This window comes from Bubalus kerabau, chromosome 10, assembly GCF_029407905.1.
Source record: "Bubalus kerabau isolate K-KA32 ecotype Philippines breed swamp buffalo chromosome 10, PCC_UOA_SB_1v2, whole genome shotgun sequence".
Lineage (NCBI taxonomy): Eukaryota > Metazoa > Chordata > Mammalia > Artiodactyla > Bovidae > Bubalus > Bubalus kerabau.
Window position 1 is genome coordinate 48,075,309 of NC_073633.1, and position 23,207 is coordinate 48,098,515.

General features: G+C 39.3%; 2 protein-coding genes and 1 non-coding gene across 4 annotated transcripts in view; all 3 read right to left on the bottom strand.

Moving 5' to 3' along the window:
- SOS2 (SOS Ras/Rho guanine nucleotide exchange factor 2) overlaps positions 1-4,425 on the bottom strand; it is a 105,575-nt gene extending 101,150 nt beyond the window's left edge. Inside the window, exon 1 of the mRNA XM_055537576.1 lies at positions 3,721-4,425. Within this exon, the coding sequence (XP_055393551.1) occupies positions 3,721-3,807 (87 nt within the window). The 5' untranslated portion in view covers positions 3,808-4,425. The remainder of the gene's footprint in view (positions 1-3,720) is intronic.
- Positions 4,426-12,696: 8,271 nt separating this feature from the next.
- The window catches only part of L2HGDH (L-2-hydroxyglutarate dehydrogenase), a 53,666-nt gene continuing 43,155 nt past the window's right edge, over positions 12,697-23,207 (bottom strand). Inside the window, exon 8 of one of the 2 annotated variants that reach the window (XM_055537583.1) lies at positions 12,697-15,038. In XM_055537583.1, coding sequence (XP_055393558.1) covers positions 14,843-15,038 — 196 coding nt within the window. In that variant the 3' untranslated portion in view covers positions 12,697-14,842. The remainder of the gene's footprint in view (positions 15,039-23,207) is intronic. The other variant, XM_055537582.1, reaches the window with a different exon arrangement.
- On the bottom strand, positions 12,826-12,986 carry LOC129622193 (U1 spliceosomal RNA). The gene has a single exon (XR_008699869.1). It is a non-coding gene; the product is annotated as a U1 spliceosomal RNA (small nuclear RNA).

The following is a 23,207-nucleotide window of genomic DNA, read 5'->3' on the forward strand; positions in this document are numbered from 1 at the left end:
CATTAATTAACTCAAACATTCTCTCACATCTCTTGAATTTTAACAGATATCCAAGAGTAAACTGTAATGGTTGAGGCGGAAGGTCAATATTAAACCTGAATTAAGTTAGACTCAGGAATAAGGTAAGTTTACCAATTCTTTCTAGCTTTCTGTGACAGCTATAATGACAGATAATAAGAAAATTTTCTTTTCCATGGCTAGCCTGGTGAATATCCTACAGAAAAGGCATCTACAAGGGAAATACCAGAGACTAAAAAACCTGCTAAAATGATTTTCAGGCATGTTTCCCTATATGCAGAATGTTTACACTGATTTTTCTTAGCATACGATACAAATAGCACATGCACAAAGTACCACAGGTATTTCAAAGACACAGGTAATAAGCTGCATTTGCAAATATATCCCACACTCTTTTTCCCCCAAGTAACATGATAGCTTCAGTGTTCTCGAGGAGTAGTAATGAGGGCAATTACGTCTCTGGCTCTTTTTAGGTTAAGATACATAATTCAGCAGTAATGTTAACAATGCACATAGGATCCATTAGTAGTGTCATATTGCTCTACCCTTGGTAGCTCTCTATGTATTTAAATGCCCTAAGTGAAGTTCTATTTTAACAGGTAAAGAACAAAAGCACAATAAAACAAAGAGTTAAAGAACAACACATTTCTATTTCCTAAATTATCTTTCCTTAAATCTATTTCTCAATGTTCATGTTTCTCCATAGTGAAATGAATATTTAATGTTGGTTTAAAACAATCTCTTCCATTTTCAAAGTCAGTATACTAACTTTATCAAATATACGTATGGTTTTCAGAAAAATCAGGAAAACTTGAAAATAAGCAAAAGAGATAACTTGCTGTTCTTCAGTCCAACACTATGCTTGATTACTACTGACTGGGCTATTTTACTAACGGGTAAGATTAACTTAAAGAGATTTTTGTCCAGCACAGATGCAAGATCTAATCAGTAGGAAGATAACCCCAAACTTACTGCTTATGTTCCTGTAGGATATTACCTATTTTTGTGTCCAATCCAACAATCTTACCTTGAGATTCTTTTAAGTTTCCTATAAATACTTAACCTCCTCCAATTTTCATATGAAGTGGCTTTTAGCATCTCATGAGTTAAGTAATAAATTAAGTAATAAATTGAATCAAAATCACGGATACATGTTCATTCATAACTGTCATGAGAGTTTTGATTTTACCTTTCAGAAAATTATATTTTAACTGTTTTGAAGGTTCCATCAAGATGCACAAGTGAACTAACAGAATTAAACAACCTTGTTCTTTTCACACACAGAGATATTTCTTACAGAACTTTTGAGTTCTACATAAACCAAAACCCCAAAGTTTAGAATTTTCAGTCTATGTGGTAAACATTTTAGAGCAAGGCATCTTGGTTTTATTCACATTTGTATTCTTAGGATCCAGTTTGGGGCCAAGTACCTACAATGTGTTCAATAAATGTTAATAAAACTAGCTCCCACATGTTTGATGGCAACATCCACCAGAGGAGAAAAGACTTAGTAGTCTAATACTATTGCTGCTTTTACTATTAGTATTAATCTTAGTAGTGTTTGCAATAATCTAGTCAGCTGGAAGAAGGAAGCCATGTTCTAGATGCCTTGAATGTGAAGACAGAGCCTCTGCCTAAGTTGCAGGAATTCTCACTGTACAAGGACACATGTGGCAAGTACAGACCAGAATTTAACTCATCCTGCAAAGAAAGAGTGAACCTTGAACTCCTCTAGAACTACAAACCTCAAAAACTACAAAACTACAAAGAACTATAAACCTACGAGCTGCCATGACCACAAAACTGGATATAATCTGGGAATTACAAATATCAAAAAATTTGCAAAAACATTAAAAAAATGTGTTCCATGGGAATATACCTCAATTCTAGAAAAACAGTTATGTAATAAGTTAAATAAAAATTGTTTTTTAATTCACTCAAAAGGCCAGATTTCCTTAGCTGTATATATTCCATAAGCAAAGGACATACAAGAACTGTGGAATACAACAGAGATCTATAAGGCATCTGAGATCCAAGAAAACAAGCACAACATATAAATGCAAAATAATAGACTCAAAGCAATGAACTAGGATCAGATGCTACCCTGGGTTTATTTCCAGACTAACCTGAAGATATAAATCTGTATCTGTGCATGAGGGATTATTAGAGTCAAAGTAAGTTATGCAACACATACTCAAATTCTATTTGCTACCAGAAAATACTAGTAAGAGACCTACACCTCACTGCCAACAACATACGACTATCTGATAACTGCATTCACATTTCTGTCTATGTGGTAGAAGGTTCAATCACTATCTAAGCATTTCCTTCTTTGCTTTTAACTCAGGCCAGTGTTCATTATCACCACTCAGCACACTTGCCATTTCCTTCCCTCTCCTTATAGAATCGGGTTGCCCACGGAAGGAAGGTCAATGTAATACTTTAACACCTAAAATACCTGTGAAATGGTAACTGTCTAGCTGCTCTTAACCACCTCCACCAAATTCTTTAAAAAATTTTACATGATGTTTGGCCCAAGGAAGGCAATACCTCTTCCTAAGAATCGTGAAAAAACGGCAAATCTGAAACTCGAATACGTGAGGGAATGTTTTTTACTTTAAAATACTACTACTTCTTTTCACTTAGAGAAATTTAATGTATGAAGATTTATTTTCCGGGGTAGTCTTTTAAATTAATGTTTATTCCTTATTATTTTAAAATTTATATTTGGTTATTTTGCACAAAAGGTAATAGACTACATCTGTATCAATGGCAAGGAAAGCCCATGCTCAGTATGTTTATCTTCTTCTGCCTCCATTTACACTCTTTAAACGTCTTGACCTTACAAAAGGCTTTATTATAAAAACGTATGATTATTACATATTAAAAAAACAGTACGATTATTACCTAAATTCAGAGGAAAACTGACATCATCTACAGGACAGATGCACCCTAGCGATGTACCCAAACTAAAAAGATTGATTTTTTATGAGCTGAGCCTTTTTCATCCCCTTAAAATGATTCTAAGTAATAAATTGCACTCAGTGAAGAAAATGACCAACTTTTACAGGGGAAATCTCTCCTAAACATGGGGACGCCTATGGCAGGAAGGGAGGAGGCACTTTAAATTGACCTCAAGAATTGTAAAAGCAATATTATGGCTCACTGACATTTCTCAATCGAGAAACACATCCATCAGCAAAAAAAAAAAAAAAATTACAACCTCTTGAGTGGACACCCTTCAACCTTCAAACTGCCTAAGGGAACAGACCCAAAGAATTTAATTAAAAGTGATTACTCGGCCTAGAAACGTGCTTTTGTTTTAGAAACTATCTAAATACCAGCGGGACTTTCTCTTGCCCGAATCCAGCCCGAGGACAACAAATTGGTCAACGGCGGAAGTCGCCTGACGAAACGACTGCAACATGAAATCCAGTTTTATGATCATAACAAAACCTTCCTTCCGGGGCCAGGCAATAACTTGAGAAAACGTCCTTTGGGACGCAAAGGCAATCACAAGCCCCTCGTCGCCGGCCAGAGAGAAAGCGATGGGCCCTCCGGCGCCGAGCGCGGGGAAGACGTGCAGCTCCCCGTCAGAACGTCCGACGGGCCACGGCTCGGGCCGTGGCTCGCGCCCCGCCCGCCTGCCGCGGCCCCGGCACCTCCCTCGGGCCCCGAGGCCGCCCGGGCACCAGCACTGACCTTCCGCAGGGCCGAGACCAACAGTCCCCGCCATTTCGGACTGTTCTCTTCGCTGTAGAACTCGTAAGGCTGCGGCGCCTGCTGCATGGCCCCGGCGGCAGCGCCTCCGCATCGGGGGCGGCCCGCGGGCCGAAACGGGCCGGGCCGGTGATCTGACAGGCAGGGCGCGGGCCGCCTAGCCTCACCGGCCGCCGCCGCCTCCCGCCCGGGCCGCGGCTACGGCCGAGGCGGCTCGGAGGCGGCGCCGGCGGGCGGGCGGGGGCTCCGGGGGCGGCTTCTTCGGCCCCGCGACCTCGCCTCGCGCAGCGTCCTCAGGGGAAGCGCGGCGGCCCGTGAGCCCGAACGGCCCTCGGCTGCGACCAAAGCGGCGGCCTCCTTTCCCAGTGGCGCTGGCCCGCTTCTCGAGCTGCTGCTCCTCCTTTGTCTGGGTTCGCAGCCCGGCGGGGGTACAGCTGGCCTCGCCCCCGCCCCGACTCCCGCTACGGCCGTAGTAGGCAGACAGAGGCGGCGGCAGCTTGTGTCCTCATCGCCTCATCTCCGCCCTCCCAACCGGCAACGCTGCCCTGCCCGGGCCGCCCGAGTCACCTCCAGATGGCCCTGGGGACCGACCGGGCGTGCGCGTCGGGCGAACAAGCCACACTCCTGCGCGCACAGTGCCGGCCACCGCCGCCGCCCCTTCAGCAGCCGCGCACAGAGCCCCAGGGCCGCCGCCAAGCTCAGATCCCAGCAGCCGCGGCTCGGCCCGCCCCCTCCGCCGCGCGCTCATTAACCGGAGTAGCTAGAGCAGCCCCTCCCGGAGCATGCGCGCCGTAGAGCTGGCCTAGGCGCCGGCTGGGCGCGGGGGCCTTCCCGCGGGAGTGCACGTCTCCAGGGCGCTCTCTGCGAGCCAGTTTCAGAAACACTCCCTAGCTCCCTGACTGCGTTTTACACACTCTTTCCCGCGACAATCCTGACTCGATGTCATTCCTCAAGCCCCAGAACTCCAGTCGTGGGAAGCGATATAGGGAGTTAGAAAGAAAGGGGTTTTCAGGCTGGACACGATGTTTAATGTATTTGTGTTCTACGTGGCTCTTCTGTATATGTAATTATTTCATAGCGTAGTGTTGAGGGGACTGAAGAAGGTGAGGAGTGGAAAGTCCTTGGCGCATAGTAGGGCCAAAAAAGGCAGACGGCAGCGTTAATCAAACTTGAACTTAAAAGCCCTTCACTTGCACGAGCCCTTATGTGTTCACAGAAATTTCATACCGTTTTGGTAAAACTGTCCATATTTTTGCATTGTTTTCTTAATGGTGTTTCCAAATTGTGGCGGTGTGGAGGTGTCAGGTCCCACAAAACCTGGAATCCGCCCTTGGGGCCCGCCCTACTCACTAGCAACCCCAAAAAGATCCCCAGACCTTAACCCCCTCCTGAATTGACGACTCTGAAAACTTTATCGTTAGCATAAATTTTATCCCACTAAAGATGCTGAGCACATACATGAATTACAATAGGTTGTTGCCAGCCACCATCCCGGAGGAAGGGAAAGGAAGAACAAGGTACAAAAAAACAATGTGCCACGATTCAAAATCGGTTCAAAATCAGTAGCAGAGCAGTTAAAACAAGCATTATTTTGTCATTTTGGCAAAATTATAATGGCAGAGTTGGAAAACTTAGGAGATCATTTTTCTAATTCAAGTATCCACTGAATCAAGAACCTTTTCAAATAGATAAGTAACAAGGATATGTGGCACAGCAAGGAAATATAGTTTTGTAATAAGTTCAAGAAGAGCAAAATATATTTAAAAATATTGAATTATTATGTTGTACACCTGAAACTACTGTAAATAAGAAATACTTCCTTTAAAAAGAATGGCCACATCCACATTCCCATGTAATTAGGATAAAAGGTAGAATAGTGAAATGCTTGTATTTCTCCAAAGAATCTTTCCATAAGTGAGGGCAAAGACCTTGGCTAATTTAGACCTCTTTACTTTTCTCTCTTTTCTTGAACTCCAGCTATAAACTGCTAGGCTGTCCAGCTATTAGACTGGGGTTGTATTTTCTTATAGGAAAGTGAAGCTGGGAAGTTTCATTCTTGGCTAAGGAGATTAGGAGCCTTCTCTGAGTCAAATCAGGTCTCAAGACACATTTTGTTCAACCAGAACTGTATTTATCTTTTTAAACCTGATGTTAATATTTTAAAATTAAGAGATTTCATGTAAAAAAATCTGGATTTCCAGCTTCTCTTGACAAAGATCTGGCAATACTGGGCCCTGATGCTCCCTGCAAGGGAATGATCAGTAGGCACGGGGTAGTGGCTGCCTCTTTAAAAAAGTATGCCATCCCATTTGAAGCTGGCTAGGCAATGGCACCCCTCTCCAGTACTCTTGCCTGGAAAATCACATGGATGGAGAAGCCTGGTAAGCTGCAGTCCATGGGGTCGCTAAGAGTCAGACATGACCGAGCGACTTCACTTTCACTTTTCACTTTTATGCATTGGAGAAGGAAATGGCAACCCACTCCAGTGTTCTTGCCTGGAGAATCCCAGGGACGAGGGAGCCTGGTGGGCTGCCGTCTATGGGGTCACACAGAGTCGGACACGACTGAAGTGACTTAGCAGCAGCCTCCCCACCTGGCACTCTTCACCCTTTTATGTAACCTGCCTAGTCTCTACAAGCATCTGAGCTATGATCTCTGGGCTAGACAAACAGAAATGTGATCCACATGCCTGTGGAAAATAATCCAAGAATGACACTAGTAAGAAGTTACCCAACCAAATGGGCCATCCAGGAAAACATGTTGGATCCATACCCTATACTGTACACTAGGCTAACCCCCAGATGAGTCAAATATTTCAATATAAAAAATAAAACCATAAAGTAATCTGTTTATAATTTCAGAGTACAAAGACCTTACTACTATGACATAAAATGTAGCTTGATAAGTTCTAGTTTTGAAAATGTATACCAAAGGAAAACATAAGTAAAGCTAAAAGGCAAACGACAAACTGGAAAAAATATTTACAACTTATTTCCTACAGTTAATCTCCCTAATATCTAAAGCAGTTCCTATAAATTTATAAGACTAAAATATAATAATAAAAAAACATATAAGGAATATAAAATGTCTCAAACTTATTAAAGATGGGCAACTTTCTCATATTACAAAAAATGCAAATTTAAATTATGTTATCATTTTTTACCTATTCAGTTCAGTTCAGTTCAGTCGCTCAGTCGTGTCCGACTCTTTGCGACCCCATGAATCACAGCACGCCCCGCCTCCCTCTCCATCACCAACTCCCGGAGTTCATTCAAACTCACATCCATCAAGTCAGTGATGCTATCCAGCCATCTCATCCTCTGTCGTCCCCTTCTCCTCCTGCCCCCAATCCCTCCCAGCATCAGGGTCTTTCCCAATGAGTCAACTCTTCGCTTGAGGTGGCCAAAGTACTGGAGTTTCAGCTTTAGCATCAGTCCTTCCAATGAACACCCAGGACTGATCTCCTTTAGGGTGGACTGGTTGGATCTCCTTGCAGTCCAAGGGACTCTCAAGAGTCTTCTCCAACACCACAGTTCAAAAGCATCAATTCTTCAGTGCTCAGCTTTCTTCACAGTCCAACTCTCACATCCATACATGACCACAGGAAAAACCATAGCCTTGACTAGACGGACCTTTGTTGGCAAAGTAATGTCTCTGCTTTTGAATATGCTATCTAGGTTGGTCATAACTTTCCTTCCAAGGAGTAAGCGTCTTTTAATTTCATGGCTGCAATCACCATCTGCAGTGATTTTGGAGCCCCAAATAATAAAGTCTGACACTGTTTCCACCGTTTCCCCATCTATTGGAATAGCACCAATCAGAAAGTTTGATTATACACTGTGTTGGTGAGAATATGGGGAAACAGGTATTCTGATACATTGTTGGTGAGACTGGTAACTGGTCAGTCTCCATCAGAGGCAATGTGACAATATCTTAATTGCAAAGCACAAACCCTTCAGTTCAGTTCAGTCACTCAGTTGTGTCTGATTCTTTGCGACCCCATGAACTTCAGCACGCCGGGCTTCCATGTCCATCACCAACTCCCGGAGCCCTCTCAAACTCATGCCTATTGAGTCGGTGATACCATCCAACCATCTCATCCTCTGTCGTCCCCTTCTCCTCCCACCTTCAATCTTTCCCAGAATCAGGGTCTTTTCAAATGAGTTAGTTCTTGGCATCAGGTGGCCAAAGTGTTGGAGTTTTAGTTTCAGCATCAGTCCTTCCAATGAATATTCAGGATTGATTTCTTTAGGATTGACTGGCTTGATTTCATTGCTGTCCCAGGGACTCTCAAGAGTCTTCTCCAACACCACAGTTCAAAAGCATCAATTCTTTGGCACTCAGCTTTCTTGATAGTCCAACTCTCACATCTATACATGACTACTAGAAAAACCATAGCTTTGACTAGACAGACCTTTGTTGACAAAGTAATATCTCTGCTTTTTAATATGCTGTCTAGGTTGGTCATAACTTTTCTTCCAAGGAGCAAGTGTCTTTTTATTTTATGGCTGTGGTCACCATCTGCAGTGATTTTGGAGCCTCAAAAAATAAAGTCACTCACTGTTTCCATTGTTTCCCCACTTATTTGCCATGAAGTGATGGGACCAGATGCCATGATCTTAGTTTTCTGAATGCTGAGTTTTAAGCTAACTTTTTCACTCTCCTCTTTCACTTTCATCAAGATACTCTTTAGTAGTTCTTCGCTTTTTGCCATAAGGGTGGTGTCATCTGCATATCTGAGGTTAGTGACATTTCTCCCGGCAGTCTTGACTCCAGCTTGTGCTTCATCCAGCCTAGCATTTCACATGATGTACTCTGCATATTAGTTAAATAAGCTTAGGGTGACAATATATAGCCTTGATGTACTCCTTTCCCGATTTGGAACCAGTCTGTTGTTCCATGTCCAGTTCTAACTGTTGCTTCCTGACCTACATATAGATTTCTCAGGAGACAGGTAAGGTGGTCTAGTATTCTCATCTCTTTCAGAATTTTCCACAGTTTGTTGTGATCCACGCAGTCAAAGGCTTTGGCATAGTCAATAAAGCAAAAGTAGATTTTTTTCTGGAACTCTTTTTTTTTTTTTTTTTCGATAATCCAACGGATGTTGACAATTTGATCTCTGGTTCCTCTGCCTTTTCTAAATCCAGCTTGAATATCTGGAAGTTCACAGTTCATGTACTGTTGAAGCCTGGCTTGGAGAATTTTGAGCATTACTTTGCTAGCATGTGATATGAGTGCAATAGTTTGAACATTCTTTGGCATTGCCTTTCTTTGGGATTGGAATGAAAACTGACCTTTTCCAGTCCTATGGCCACTACTGAGTTTCCTATATTTCCTGGCATATTGAGTGCACCACTTTCACAGCATCATCTTTTAGGATTTGAAATAGCTCAACTGGAATTCCATCACCTTCACTTGCTTTGTTCGTAGTGATGCTTCCTAAGGCCCACTTGACTTTGCATTCTAAGATGTCTGGCTGTAGGTGAGTGATCACACCATTGTGGTTATCTGGGTCCTGAAAATCTTTTTTGTATAGTTCTTCTGTGTATTCTTGCCACCTCTTCTTAATATCTTCTGCTTCTGTTAGGTCTGTCCTTTATTGTGCCCATCTTTGCATGAAATGTTCCTTTGGTATCTCTAATTTTCTTGAAGAGATCGCTGGTCCTTCCCATTCTATTGATTCCCTCTATTTCTTTGCATTGATCGCTGAAGGCTTTTTTTTTTTTTTTATCTCTCCTTGCTATTTTTTGGAAATCTGCATTCAAATGGGTATATCGTTCCTTTTTTCCTTTGCCTTTAGCTTCTCTTCTTCTCTCAGCTATTTGTAAGTCTTCCTCAAAGAAACATTTTGCCTTTTTGCATTTCTTTTTCTTGGAGATGGTCTTTATCACTGCCTCCTGTACAATGTCATGAACCTCCATCCACAGTTCTTCAGGCACTCTATCAGATCTAATCCCTTGAATCTATTTGTCACTCCCACTGTATAATCATAAGGGATTTGAATTAGGTCATACCTGAATGGTCTAGTGGTTTTCCCTACTTTCTTCAATTTAAGTCTGAATTTGGCAATAAGGAGTTCATGATCTGAGCCACAGTCAGCTGCCAGTCTTGTTTTTGCTGACTGTGTAGAGCTTCTCCATCTTTGGCTGCAAAGAATATAATCAATCTGATTTTGGTATTGACCATCTGGTGATGTCCATGTGTAGTCTTCTCTTGTGTTGTTGGAAGAGGGTGTTTGCTATGACCAGTGCATTCTCTTGACAACGCGCTGTTCTGTTCTGTTAGCCTCTGACCTGCTTCGTTTTGTACTCCAAGGCCAAATTTGCCTGTTACTTTGGGTATCTCTTGACTTCCTACTTTTGCATTCCAGTCGCCTGTAATGAAGAGGACATCTCTTTTGGGTGTTAGTTCTAGAAGGTCTTGTAGGTCTTCATAGAACTGTTCAACTTCAGCCTCTTCAGCATTACTGGTCGGGGCATAGACTGGGATTGCTGTGATACTGAATGGTTTACCTTGGAAACGAACAGAGATCATTCTGTCGTTTTTAAGATTGCAAACCCTTGGATCTAATAAATTCTAGTATTATGCCCTATAGGTATGTGAAAGTCATATGTGAAATGACTTTGCACAAGATTATTCATTCCAGTACTGTTTGTTACAGCAAAACAAGGGAAAACACAGTAGAAATAAACAATTCAAATAATCATCAGTAGGAATAAGGGGCTGGTTCAACAAATAATAAATCAGAGAATGGAACCTATAAAGTCATTTAAAAATACTTGGCCACTGTGTTCAAGCCACTTGAACATTCTCCAAGAAACGCTGCAAAGTGAAAAGAGCAGGGTGTATATAATACAGTATACAGAATACGCTACCACTTGTATTTTAAAAATGGAGACAATGTTTTATTATATATATTTCTGAAAGGCTGCACAAGATTTTGACAATTTTCATTGCCTCAAGGCTGAGAACTGGGTGGCTAGAGAGGGAGACTTTCCACTGTGTACCTTTTTATGACTTGAATTTTCAACTACATGAATGTTGTACTCATTCAAAATATTAATTAAAAGCTGCTTTCTTTAAATGAAAAATTCCAACCTCACTAGAAATACCTCCTTTCAAGTGTTAAAAAATAGAAGTTTAAAATACACTAATACCATGAGAGGGAGAACCTGTGGATATGTAACAAAAACTTTATCATAAATTTGAGTTAAAATTAATATACTATCATAATAACTTGATAGTAATTTTACTTGGTTTTAGAATTTACTTTATGTAAAGATTTTTAATAGTTAATTTACAATATCATGTAAGTTTCAGCTGTGCAACATAGCAATTCAGTTATACACACACACACGTGTGTGTGTGTGTATATATATTCTTTTTCAGATCCTTTCCCCTTATAGGTTATTACATAATATTGAGTATAGCTGCTTATGCTATACAGTAGGTCTTTGTAGGTTATCTATCTTATACATAGTACTATGTATATGTTAATCGCAGCCTCCTAATTTATCACTAGCTTCACTCCTCCTTTCCCCTTTAGTAACCATAAGTTTGTTTTCTGTGTCTGTCTGTTTCCACTTTGGAAATAAGTTCTTTGTGTCTTTTTTTTCCCCCTTTTGTATTCCACATAAAAGTGATATGGTATTTATCTTTCTGTCTGACTTGGTTCACTTAGTGTGATAATCTCTAGGTCCATCCATGTTGCGATAAATGGTATTAATTCATTCTTTTTTTATAGCTGAGTAATATTCCATTGTGTATATATACCACATCTTCTTTATCCATCCTTCTGTTGACAGACATTTAGGTTGCTTCCATGTCTTGGCCATTGTAAATAGTGTTGCAATGAACACTGGGATGCATGTAACTTTTCAAGTTATGTGTTTTTTTTTTTATATATATATATATGCCCAGGAGTAGGATTTCTGGGCCATATGGTAGCTCTATTTTTAATTTTTTAAGGAACCATACTGTTCTCCATAATGGCTGCACCAATTTACATCCTCCCCAACAGTGTAGGAGAGCTCCTATTTCTCTATACCGTTTCCAAAATTTATTATTTGCAGACTTTTTGATGATGGCCATTCTAGCAGCTGTGAGGTGACACCTCATTGTAGTTTTATTTGTCTTTCTAGAATTTAGAATGGTTTTAAGGTGATAACTTGAATGACCCAGTCATTTGACAACTCAAATTTTAACATCTTAAATTTTAAAAGGCAGTAAAAATTTTACCACTAATATTCTCCCACTGAAAAACATTTTCAAGAAGGGCTTACTCAACATTTCTCCCATTTACTCTCTTCTACTTCTTCAATTTATTTAAAGCTACAAGAGCTGCCAGTCAGTAGCAAAGCAAAACCATGCCACGAGAAACAATAAATGTAGCTGTCACTCACTTTCATGGTCCATTGCCGTAGCTAACTCTGGTCTTCTACAGTCCACCTGCTGGGAAGAAGTTGGAGCAGGCACTCAAGACAGATCATTTGCCCTATAACCATTATGGGAGTCTCATGACCAGAACCTCAATCCCCGTAAGAGATAGCATACCAAAAATGTCTTCCCAAGAGGAACAATAATTTTGTATAAAATTCCAAGATGATTTATTTATTGCCCCCCTCCCCATGGAGAAAGCACTATAATGTTCCCTGGGACTCTGTGTATGAAGATGATACCGATGTCAGCTAGATATTGCCACCACTACCAAATGGAAAGCCATTTTTGTACACAACTGAAGCAACTTAGCACAGCACAGCATGGTAGGAAAGTGCTCCACTTTTTACCCAAAATACAAACTACTCTACCTCATTTTTATATTATATACAAGTACAAGCTTTTTTTTTATTGACTGCTATCTAAATCCTACAATAGTTCTGTTTCAAACATAAAGTTTATATGAATCAGAAATTAAAAAAAAAAATCTTTATTTCTCCATGTCCTGTGTCACATTCACCACCATTCAGTACCCATGTTAAATGGATGATGCACTAAAGGTTATCTTCAGTATTAGAAAAACACAAACCACTGGACCCCTAGAAAATGTTATTGAGGGATCTCTATCATTAAAACGGAAAAAAAAAAAAAAACGGGAAAAAGTGAACACAGTCCCCCACTACCACAAATTATGCAGCCAAGTTTCCCACATTTGGGGAAATTGCAAGGATCAGCATATCCAGTGTAAAACAGATGAGCTGCACACTGGAAAAACCACCTTCATGTAGGTATCTCCCCTGCCAGGCAAATATTGAATCAAGAGTTTTTATGAAACTAAAAATTATGTTCACAAAACCAAGGCTCATTAAAATATTTTTAATATTAATATACATTTCTTCTGTCTTAGAAATACAAAAAACTTTTAAATATTATAGCATTATTCCACAAGACTCTATTGACAAATACAAAATGTTTTACAAATAGAATAATCTACACATTCAAAACACTTTCAATAATTTTTTCACAATTTTTTGGAGGCATAGTAAAAATCCAAATGGAATGAGCATTGCTTTAAATAGGATAGTTATTTTTATAATTTCAATCTTTCACAGCTTAGTGTATATACAATCTTACTGTCAATAAAATAGAGAACTGAATATTTTCCATCTCCAAATAGTCTTGTAATGAAACAGAAAATACCCTGTGTCTTACATTTCTTGGAGGAACCAGTTTTTATAAAGAATCATTAGGGCTTGTTTCCTCTGTGAATACTTTCCAACTGCTTTCAGTATGTATGCCCATCCCAAGTGTCAAATAACTACCTAATCAATTTACCTGGATGTGCTATTCTGCAACATGAGCTGACGATGTGTAGCCTTTCAAATTAATTAATGAGGTAGCTCAATCAATGTAATCATTGGCTTGAAGTGAAAAAGAAGAAAATAGATAAGTTTTCCTGTTTACCAAAATGCTCATTTTTCTAACTCATCCATCACACAGTTTTAGAGATGAGTGGAAAGAAAAAATTAAGACTAAAAGATTAATCCAGAGAGAGTATATGTGAGGGAATGGATGAAAATTTCTCACCTAATTGGTGGTTCTGTAATAAAAGATTCCTCATATTCTACTACATTTCCATTTATATTTCTGTTTTCTAACATTCTGAACTATAAGAATCATTTCAATAGATACCACACACATATAATATATAGTACACAGTAGACAATATGGCACTGGGCAACAATTTAAAATACTCATGAAATACACATGATTGTAAGGCACTTTTGCGGTTTACAAAAGTGAATGCCTCAAAATTAGGTATTTCCTCAAATGAAGAAATATCCTCATAAAGGTTTATAGGATTCCAGAAAAGTCAAGTAGGCATGAATCATTAGTGATCTGGGTCAACATTTGAGAACCTTGGTATAACTGAAGACTAGAGATATAAGAGGTAAATACCATTTTAAATTACAAAGTTCTGTATGTCAGTGTCAAGATTCTAAGTTCTTCTGGTTTTTTGACCACAGAAGACTGAAGAATAAACAAAACACCCATAGTGGACTGTTGTTAAGATTTACAGATGACCCAAGATCAATTGGGTCAATTGTAAGAAACTGAGAAGAATAAATACTTTGAATATCTTTTGCAAAGTTATTTTTTACAAATAAAGATTAGAGAGAATCTTACTCAAATTACTTCAAAATGTGAAATTTCATGTATTTTTAATAAATAATTTAAAATTCCCAATTACTGTTGCTCTAAATAATATGAGCTTTTTTTTATGACTCTTTGAAATTAAAAGGAAGTTTGCAATCTACAATATATTTTCTTGTCTAGTCAAGACAAAAGAAACTTAGATATTATAAAGCTAAAAAGTTAAGGGAATAATCACTTTTCATGCTACAGTTCCCAGAAATTCCAAAAAAGCTAAATCTCGTGAGGACAGATCATTAGCAAAGTCAGAAGGAAAGATACAACTGTACCTTTTTAAAGAGCACAGACTTTAAAAATATATTATTTCTATGTTACCTAATTTTAAAAATTCAGTGGTTATCTAAATGGTATACCTAAAAATGACATTTTAAACCAATTTTCTTAAAGAATGCAGTTAGTCAATTCTTGTTGCTGAACATGGAGATCACAATGCATACCTAGCTCCTTTCATTATTTACAATTTAAATCTTTGTTGCACTTCATCTGCAATCATTCCAGAAATCGCAAGGGAAGAAGTGGCAGCAGGGGAAGGTGCATTCCTCACATGAAGAATGCGATTTCCAATATCCCCAACGCCTCCATCAAACACAAAATCTTCTATGAGACTCCCATCCCTATCCAGGGCTTGGGCTCTTACTCCAGCGGGGCCTCTGCAAAAGCAAGAGTGGCAGTCATCTGACTAGGAGAGACAGGACACTTCACATATGTGTCAGTGGTTTCAAAGTATTCTTAAAGCAATAAAGTCTTTACTCTTTTAAGTGTACAATTTTGTGAAAACCAAACTGGTTTGTAATTAGCCAAAGGCTGTCAGTTGTAGCCTGTCAAACATTCATCCTTAGCCTAAAATACAGAAATGGGTTCTTTACAAAAGTAGCAGATAAACCCATACTTAGAGTAGATGTATTTTTATTTGAATTTACAAAATGAATTTATTATAAAATCAGTCATTAGAATATAAGGCTCTTCTGATTGATACAAAGCAAAGAAAGCAAGAATTACATGTGTCAGCTACATTCCTACAGCTGCTACAGACTTCTATGTATTTTTGTATTTTGTTTTGGTTGAATACTATTAAAATTTATGGAGAAAAATATTTGCAAATGGCAGCAAATTCTTGTTTTGTAGTTTGTTTTTATTTTTAACAGTTTAGCCTTTAATATCAGGATAACTTTCAATCAAAGAGAAATGACCTGGAGAAGGAAATGGCAACCCACTCCAGCATTCTTTCCTGTAAAATCCCATAGACAGAGGAGCCTAGCAGGCTACAGTCCATGGAGTCGAAAGAGTCGGACAAGATTTGGCGATTAAATTTTACGTTGCCTTACCTTGCCTAGTACAGTAAGATCCTTTAATACTAAAAGTTCTGCGTTATAACACTTGCATTTACAAATTAGATTTTTTTTCTTTTTAGTTTTAAAAAAAGTTACAGATAAAACCTGAATACAATATTTTTGGAGTGCAAAAGTACCTCCACTGAAACCATGTAAGAAAACCCAGTTGAAAACAGGTGCCTTTTATATACCATCAAGACTCAAGATTCTGGGCCAATGCAGATAAGCACATGAGGAAGATACAAAGAACAATATGAGAGTACTACCCTCTAAGACCTCAGACCAACTAAGGAAAGATCATGATAATAATAGCTTTTTTTGTTTTTTTACCAAGTGTTTGTTTAATCCATACTAGGAATTCTCTCATTTAATCCTCACAGCTCTAAGAAGCTGATATAGTTTATATTTAACAGCAAAGAAAATGGAGAGATTAAGTAACTTGCCTGAAGTTACACAGCTAAAAAGTTCATTTGTAAAGAGATAAGTAAGAATTACAACAATGAGGGTGAAAAACTCTATAATAAAAGCAAGTAATTTGTAATACTGAAGCCTTCAAGGGATCTGGACAGGAGATTTCTGAGCTGTAAAGATTTCCAGGTAAGAATCAGATACATCACTATAACCCAAAAAGACAGAATGGGATGGAAGCTGAATTTTCTTAGGGTAAGGATACATACAGCCTATTGGCCAGGGTATGGTCCATTTAGGTACATTCTGTGTTGATAAATTCTCTCAACTCATCAAAACAGCATCTCTCCTCTCTCTTTTCTTAGATAATACTCCTGTTGCTGTTGTGAGCATCTCTATGAGTTTTCCTGTCCCTCTCCTTTTATCTCGCAGAAGGCCAAACGAGGGGCACACAGTGGCATGACCAGCTACTGATGTTGAGTGTTCATTCTCCTTACTCCTTCTAAGCAAAGAGAATGCTAATTAATGCTAACTAACTAGTTAAAATGTGTCTATACTTATTTATTCCTCTTACAAACACCATTTTATCAACATCCCCTCCATTCCTGCCCAAGTATTCAAAACCTATAATCCAAACTGTAAAAAACAATATACAAGATTAAGTTTTTCTAAGGAACTTAATTCAGGTTGAACTAAAGTAGCTATTTCATATGAAATGTTTAAATTATCAAATTCTTCATGTGTTCATGTTTCCTATTCAGCACTTAATGAAACTCCAGGGTTTTTCTTTGCATGATTCCATATAGGCATTCCCCCTTATCTTGAGGTGAACACTATAACTTGAAGTTTTAGGTAAAATAAACCATAAATATCTTCAGGGCCAGAAATGAATCTTGCACAACACTCCTATTTCTGCCCTGGTGTCTAGATTTGGGTACATAGGAAGTATTCAGTAGAGGCTTCCTAGGTGGTGCAAAGACTCTACCTGCCAATTCAGGAGACAGAGGTTCAATCCCCAGGTTGGGAAGATACCCTGGGGGAGGAAATGGCAATCCACTCCAGTATGCTTGCTTGGAAAATCCCATGAACAGAGGAGCCTGGTGGGCCATAGTCCATGGGGTCACAAAGAGTTGGACATGACTGAGCATACATGTGATTACTCTCTAGAAAATTTTAATTGTTTAATTTTTAATTCTATTTTAATAGCTAAAGGAACAAATGATTCAGGTAATATAATATTTGCAAATTTAGCTATATTTAACTGTTTAATGTTATTTCTAGCAACATATTTTGCCCTATTTGTAACTAAATTTAATAGGAATGCAAGCCTTAGACCCTTAAATATGTGAAGAAACAACAGGTGAATATGTAACTAATGGCATTCATTCCTCTGAGAAGTATTGTATTTATTGCTTTATTATTCTGTGGCAGGCATAATCCTGTGGGCTAGAAAACAGCTATGACAGGCTACCACTGATATCTTTGTTGCTTAGTTGCTAAGTTGTGTCAGACTCTTTTGCAACCCCATGGATGATAGCCCGCCAGGCTCTTCTGTCCATGGGATCTCCCAGGCAAGAATCCTGGAGGAGGTGGCCATTTCCTTCTCCAGGAGATCTTCCTGACCCAGGGATTGAACCCATGTCTCCTGCATTAAGAGGCTGATTCTCTACCACTGAGCCACCAGGGAAGCCCACTAACATTTTTGGCCAGTTTAGTATTTTATAAAACTTACCATGGGATCTACTGTTAACCTAAAAATAGAAGTTCACATGAGCGTATTTAAATTGGGAGTGGTGATACAGGGCAAGTCAACCATTCCATCCTAATTTCCAAACTCGATGGAAGGGTATAAGAGTATTTTTATTATTAATATTCAACCAAACTGGACTGCAACAAAAGGACATGTAAATGTTTTGTGAGGACTTGAATAACATGAGTACTCTGTAACGAGAGTGAAGGAGTTCTATGAAATCCATTAAATAAAGTGTTTCATGTTTTTTTTGTTTCTAGTTGTTGGTTATCCATTTTGAATATAGCAGTGTGTACATGACCTTCCCAAACTCCCTAACCATCCCTCCCCCACTCTCCAGCAACCATAAGTTCATTTTCTAATTTGCACACGATGCATTTTTAGCTTGCAACACTGTTCTGCCAATTTTTTAGATTTACCTTCCAATTAACTGATTTTCTCTTACAGGCAGTCTAACCAGCTGTCTAACTTAATCATTTGAGTTTTAAAATTTAAGAACTACATTTTTTATTCCTAGAAATTCTGATTACGTGGTTTCTAAATTTGCCTAGGGTATTTTTTATATTATTATTCTTTTTTTAGTTTACTTCATTTGCTTTTTAAATTCACTGGCATATACTTACTTTATGGCTTCTAATATTACTATTACCCTAAATGGTTAGGGGTCTAATTCTAGTATTTATTCTATCTGCTTGCTCTCACTATGGTGCTTTGTAACTTTTGCTAGTGAGTTCCTATTCAGCAGGATTTTATCTGGGGGAATAGTGTGGGAGTTGGGTTGAAGTTATGTCCTTCTACAGAAGATTTTATATTTGTTTTTATTGCTAAAAATAAATATACTTTTATTTGCTTTTATCAGTACAAATATATATATATATATATATATATATATATATATAATATAAATAAAATGAACAGTATAATGAACTCCCATTTTATCAGAAGCTCCACATATTACCATTCTGGGAACACCCTTTTTTTTTTTTAATGGAAAATCTTAAACATGTACAAAAGTAAAATGAACAGTATAATGAACTCCCATGTATGTATTACCCAGTTTCAATAACCAACACACAGCCAATTTTGTTTCATCTGTACCCCACTCTTTGTCTACCCTTCTCCACTGGATTATTTTAAAGCAAACCCTAGATTGCATATCATCCTGCTTCAATGTATATTTCTCTTAAAAGGATTCCTAATAGTAAGACAAAACTACTAATTGCTTCTTGATGAAAGTAAAAGAGGAGAGTGAAAAAGTTGGCTTAAAACTCAACATTCAGAAAACTAAGATCATGGCATCTGGTCCCATCACTTCATGGTAAATAGATGGGGAAACAATGGAAACAGTGACAGACTTTATATTCTTGGGCTCCAAAATCACTGCAGATGGTAACCGCAGCCATGAAATTAAAAGATGCTTGCTCCTTGGAAGAAAAGCTATGACCAACCTAAACAGCATATTAAAAAGCAGAGACATTACTTTGCCAACAAAGGTCTGTCTAGTCAAAGCTATGGTTTTTCCAGTGGTCATGTATGGATGTGAGAGTTGGATTGTGAAGAAAGCTGAGCACCGAGGAATTGAATTGTGGTGTTGGGTAAGACTCTTGAGAGTCCCTTGGACAGCAAGGAGATCCAACCAGTCCATCCTAAAGGAGATCAGTCCTGAGTATTCATTGGAAGGACTGATGCTGAAGCTGAAACTCCAGTACTTTGGCCACCTGATGCAAAGAACCATCTCATTTGAAAAGACCCTGATGCTGGGCAAGATTGAAGGCAGGAGGAGAAGGGGACGACAGAGGATGAGATGGTTGGATGGCATCACCAACTCAATGGACATGAGTTTGAGTAGGCTCCAGGAGTTGCTGACAGACAGGGAGGCCTGGTGTGCTGCAGTCCATGGGGTCACAAAGAGTAGGACACGATGGAGCGACTGAACTGAACTGAACATATATGGATGTGAGAGTTGGACTATAAAGACAGCTGAGCACCAAAGAATTGATGCTTTTGAACTGTGGTGTTGGAGAAGACTCTTGAGAGTCCCTTGGACAGCAAGGAGATCCAACCAGTCCATCCTAAAGGAGATCAGTCCTGAGTATTCATTGGAAGGACTGATGCTGAAGCTGAAACTCCAGTACTTTGGCCACCTGATGCAAAGAACCATCTCATTTGAAAAGACCCTGATGCTGGGCAAGATTGAAGGCAGGAGGAGAAGGGGACGACAGAGGATGAGATGGTTGGATGGCATCACCAACTCAATGGACATGAGTTTGAGTAGGCTCCAGGAGTTGCTGACAGACAGGGAGGCCTGGTGTGCTGCAGTCCATGGGGTCACAAAGAGTAGGACACGATGGAGCGACTGAACTGAACTGAACATATATGGATGTAAGAGTTGGACTATAAAGACAGCTGAGCACCAAAGAATTGATGCTTTTAAACTGTGGTGTTGGAGAAGACTCTTGAGAGTCCCATGGACTGCAAGGAAATCCAACCCAGTCAGTCCTGAATATTCACTGGAAGGACTGATGCTGAAGCCGAAACTCCAATACTTCGGCCACCTGATAAGAAGAACTGACTCATTTGAAAAGACCCTGATGCTGGGAAAGATTGAAAGCAGGAGGAGAAGGGGACGACAGAGGATGAGATGAATGGATGGCATCACCAACAAGATGGACATGAGTTTGACAATGGACAGGATAATGGACAGAGAAGCATGGCATGCTGCAGTCCATGGGGTCACAAAGAGTCGGACATGTCTGAGTGACTGAACTGAACTGAACTAACTGCTTGCTATCAACAATATTCAGTTTGTGGTCAAATAACCCTGATTTTCACTCACTCTAATCTGTTTAAAGTGAGAGAGTGAGAGGGAAAAGTATTAATTTGAAGCAGGATACAAACTAGACTGGATCTACACTTAGCTTACATTTCTTAGATCAAAATGGTGGTACAAATGGAAACTCCAAGTGTTTGTGAGTGCAGGCCCAGGATGCTAGATTTTTACAGATTTTTTTTCTAGACTTCCTTCTCACTGAGAGTATAGCCCTTCCAGAGTCCCTGGCTTTACAAAGGGATCTCAGTTCCAACTTTTCACCTTTTATGGACCCAAGGCTTTCTTTACACCACTTGAAAGGCAATTAAAATACAAGTCCCTAATGTATCTTGATTTGGGTGGTGGATACGAGTTTATATAATTCCAAAGTTCATTGAGCACTTAAGATATGCATATTTTATTGTAAGTAAATCACATATCAATTAGAAATGAAACTCAAGTTATATGACATCAAAATCAGAAAATGCTCCCTATCCTTCCAGGTCAGCATCAGCATTCCTCTTAGTTCTTGGGTTTTCAATTTCCTCTTTGTTTTCATCTCTGGGATGCCCTTATTTCCTTGTACTCTCAGCAATAAGTATTTCAAAGGGTTTTTTATTATATTTTCTCCAGACTCTCTTAGGTGTTTTGTAATGTGAATTTTGTAAAGAGATGGCTGGATGGCATCACTGACTCGATGGACATGGGTCTGGGTGAACTCCGGGAGTTGGTGATGGACAGGGAGGCCTGGCGTGCTGCGTTTCATGGGGTCGCAAAGAGTCGGACACGACTGAGCGACTGAACTGAACTGAACTGAATGTGAAGGCTACCACATTCTCTAGACTAGTGCTCAATCAGGGGAGATTTTGCCCCCTAGAGGACATCTGGCAATGTCTGGAGACATTTCAGTTGTCAAACCAGGGAAGTACTGCTGGCATCTAGTAGGTAGAGGCCTGGGATGCTGCTAAACATCCTACAATGAATTGGACAGTCCCCCCACAGTAAAGAGTTATTTGGCCCAAATGTCAATGGTACCAAGAATGAGAAACCATTTTTTGCAAAAGGGTCTGATCACCTTTATTACAGAATTTCTGGGTTTTACCCTTGCATTTCACAATGATATTGTGTAGTCTTTAGCTATCACTTATGATGAAAACATCTCGCCTGAAAATTTATTTGCCTGAAAAATACCTACCAAGAAGGTATTTTCAAAATGAAGCATGGAAAAAAGAGGGGATCTTGGCAAATATGTTTTCATGTTTTATGTCCTTACAACGCTGCTGCTGCTGCTAAGTTGCTTCAGTCGTGTCCGACTCTGTGTGACCCCACAGATGGCAGCCCACCAGGCTCCCACGCCCCTGGGATTCTCCAGGCAAGAACACTGGAGTGGGTCGCCATTTCCTTCTCCAATGCATGAAAGTGAAAAGTGAAAGTGAAGTCGCTCAGTTGTGTCTGACTCTTCGCGACCCCATGGACTGCAGCCTACCAGGCTCCTCCATCCATGGGATTTTCCAGGCAAGAGTACTGGAGTGGGGTGCCATTGCCTTCTACCTTACAACGCTAATACATACGCACTAGTTAGATTACCATGTCAAAATTAATCACAGAACAAATTAAAGGGCTTTACAGCTTAAATTAGGAATCTTAGAGATCACCATTTAATAATGAGAAGTTTGTACACCTAATGCACATATTTGACAGGCTATCACTTTATATTCCAGTCTAATGTTCACCAGCAAGTTACTGCCCATGATGCTCTGGATAGGCAATGAGAAGTCAAGCTGTATCCCCTTTGGAGGCTAGTGCAACTAAAGGACACCATCCTGAGCTAAAAATCCCACTAAAAGTGCTGTTTTGGTTCTTTTTTACTATCCAGAACTGCCTAATATGCTTCCACTCCAATACTAATGATAGAACATTTATGGGGTCACACGGGTTGCAAGACATGCAGGACTTGGGCTTCAAAATGTGGGAAAGCCTAATTATATCATTTATTATGATGATGATTATTATTTAAGATTCTAAGCATGTTAACAGATGTGGAGAATAACATAATGAGCACCAATTTTTTAATCAAACAGCTTAAGAAATAAAGCATTATAGATATGATAGGAGCACCCTGTCAAACTCTCTGGATCCCATTCTCTTCTTTCCCTAGAGTTAACTTTTCTCTTCAATTAGGTATTTATCACTCCCATGTTTGTTTTTATTTTTACATGTGAAATCCATATGCAATATGGTATAAACATATAAATGGGATCAAACGTATCTTCTACGATTTTCTTTTCACTACTGATAATTTCTTGTATTTCATAGCTACAGGAATCAAATGGAATTGCTGAATATGTTCAGCTTATCTTTCTCCAGAGAGAAACTCATATGGGACTGAGTTGAACTCGTCCCCAAATGCACCAGCCTATACTGCTGTGTGTTTTCTACTACATGGTAATGAGACTTGTAACTGAAATCCACACCCTTCCTCCCAGAGACAAGAGTATTCACCAAAACTCACAAGCTCCAA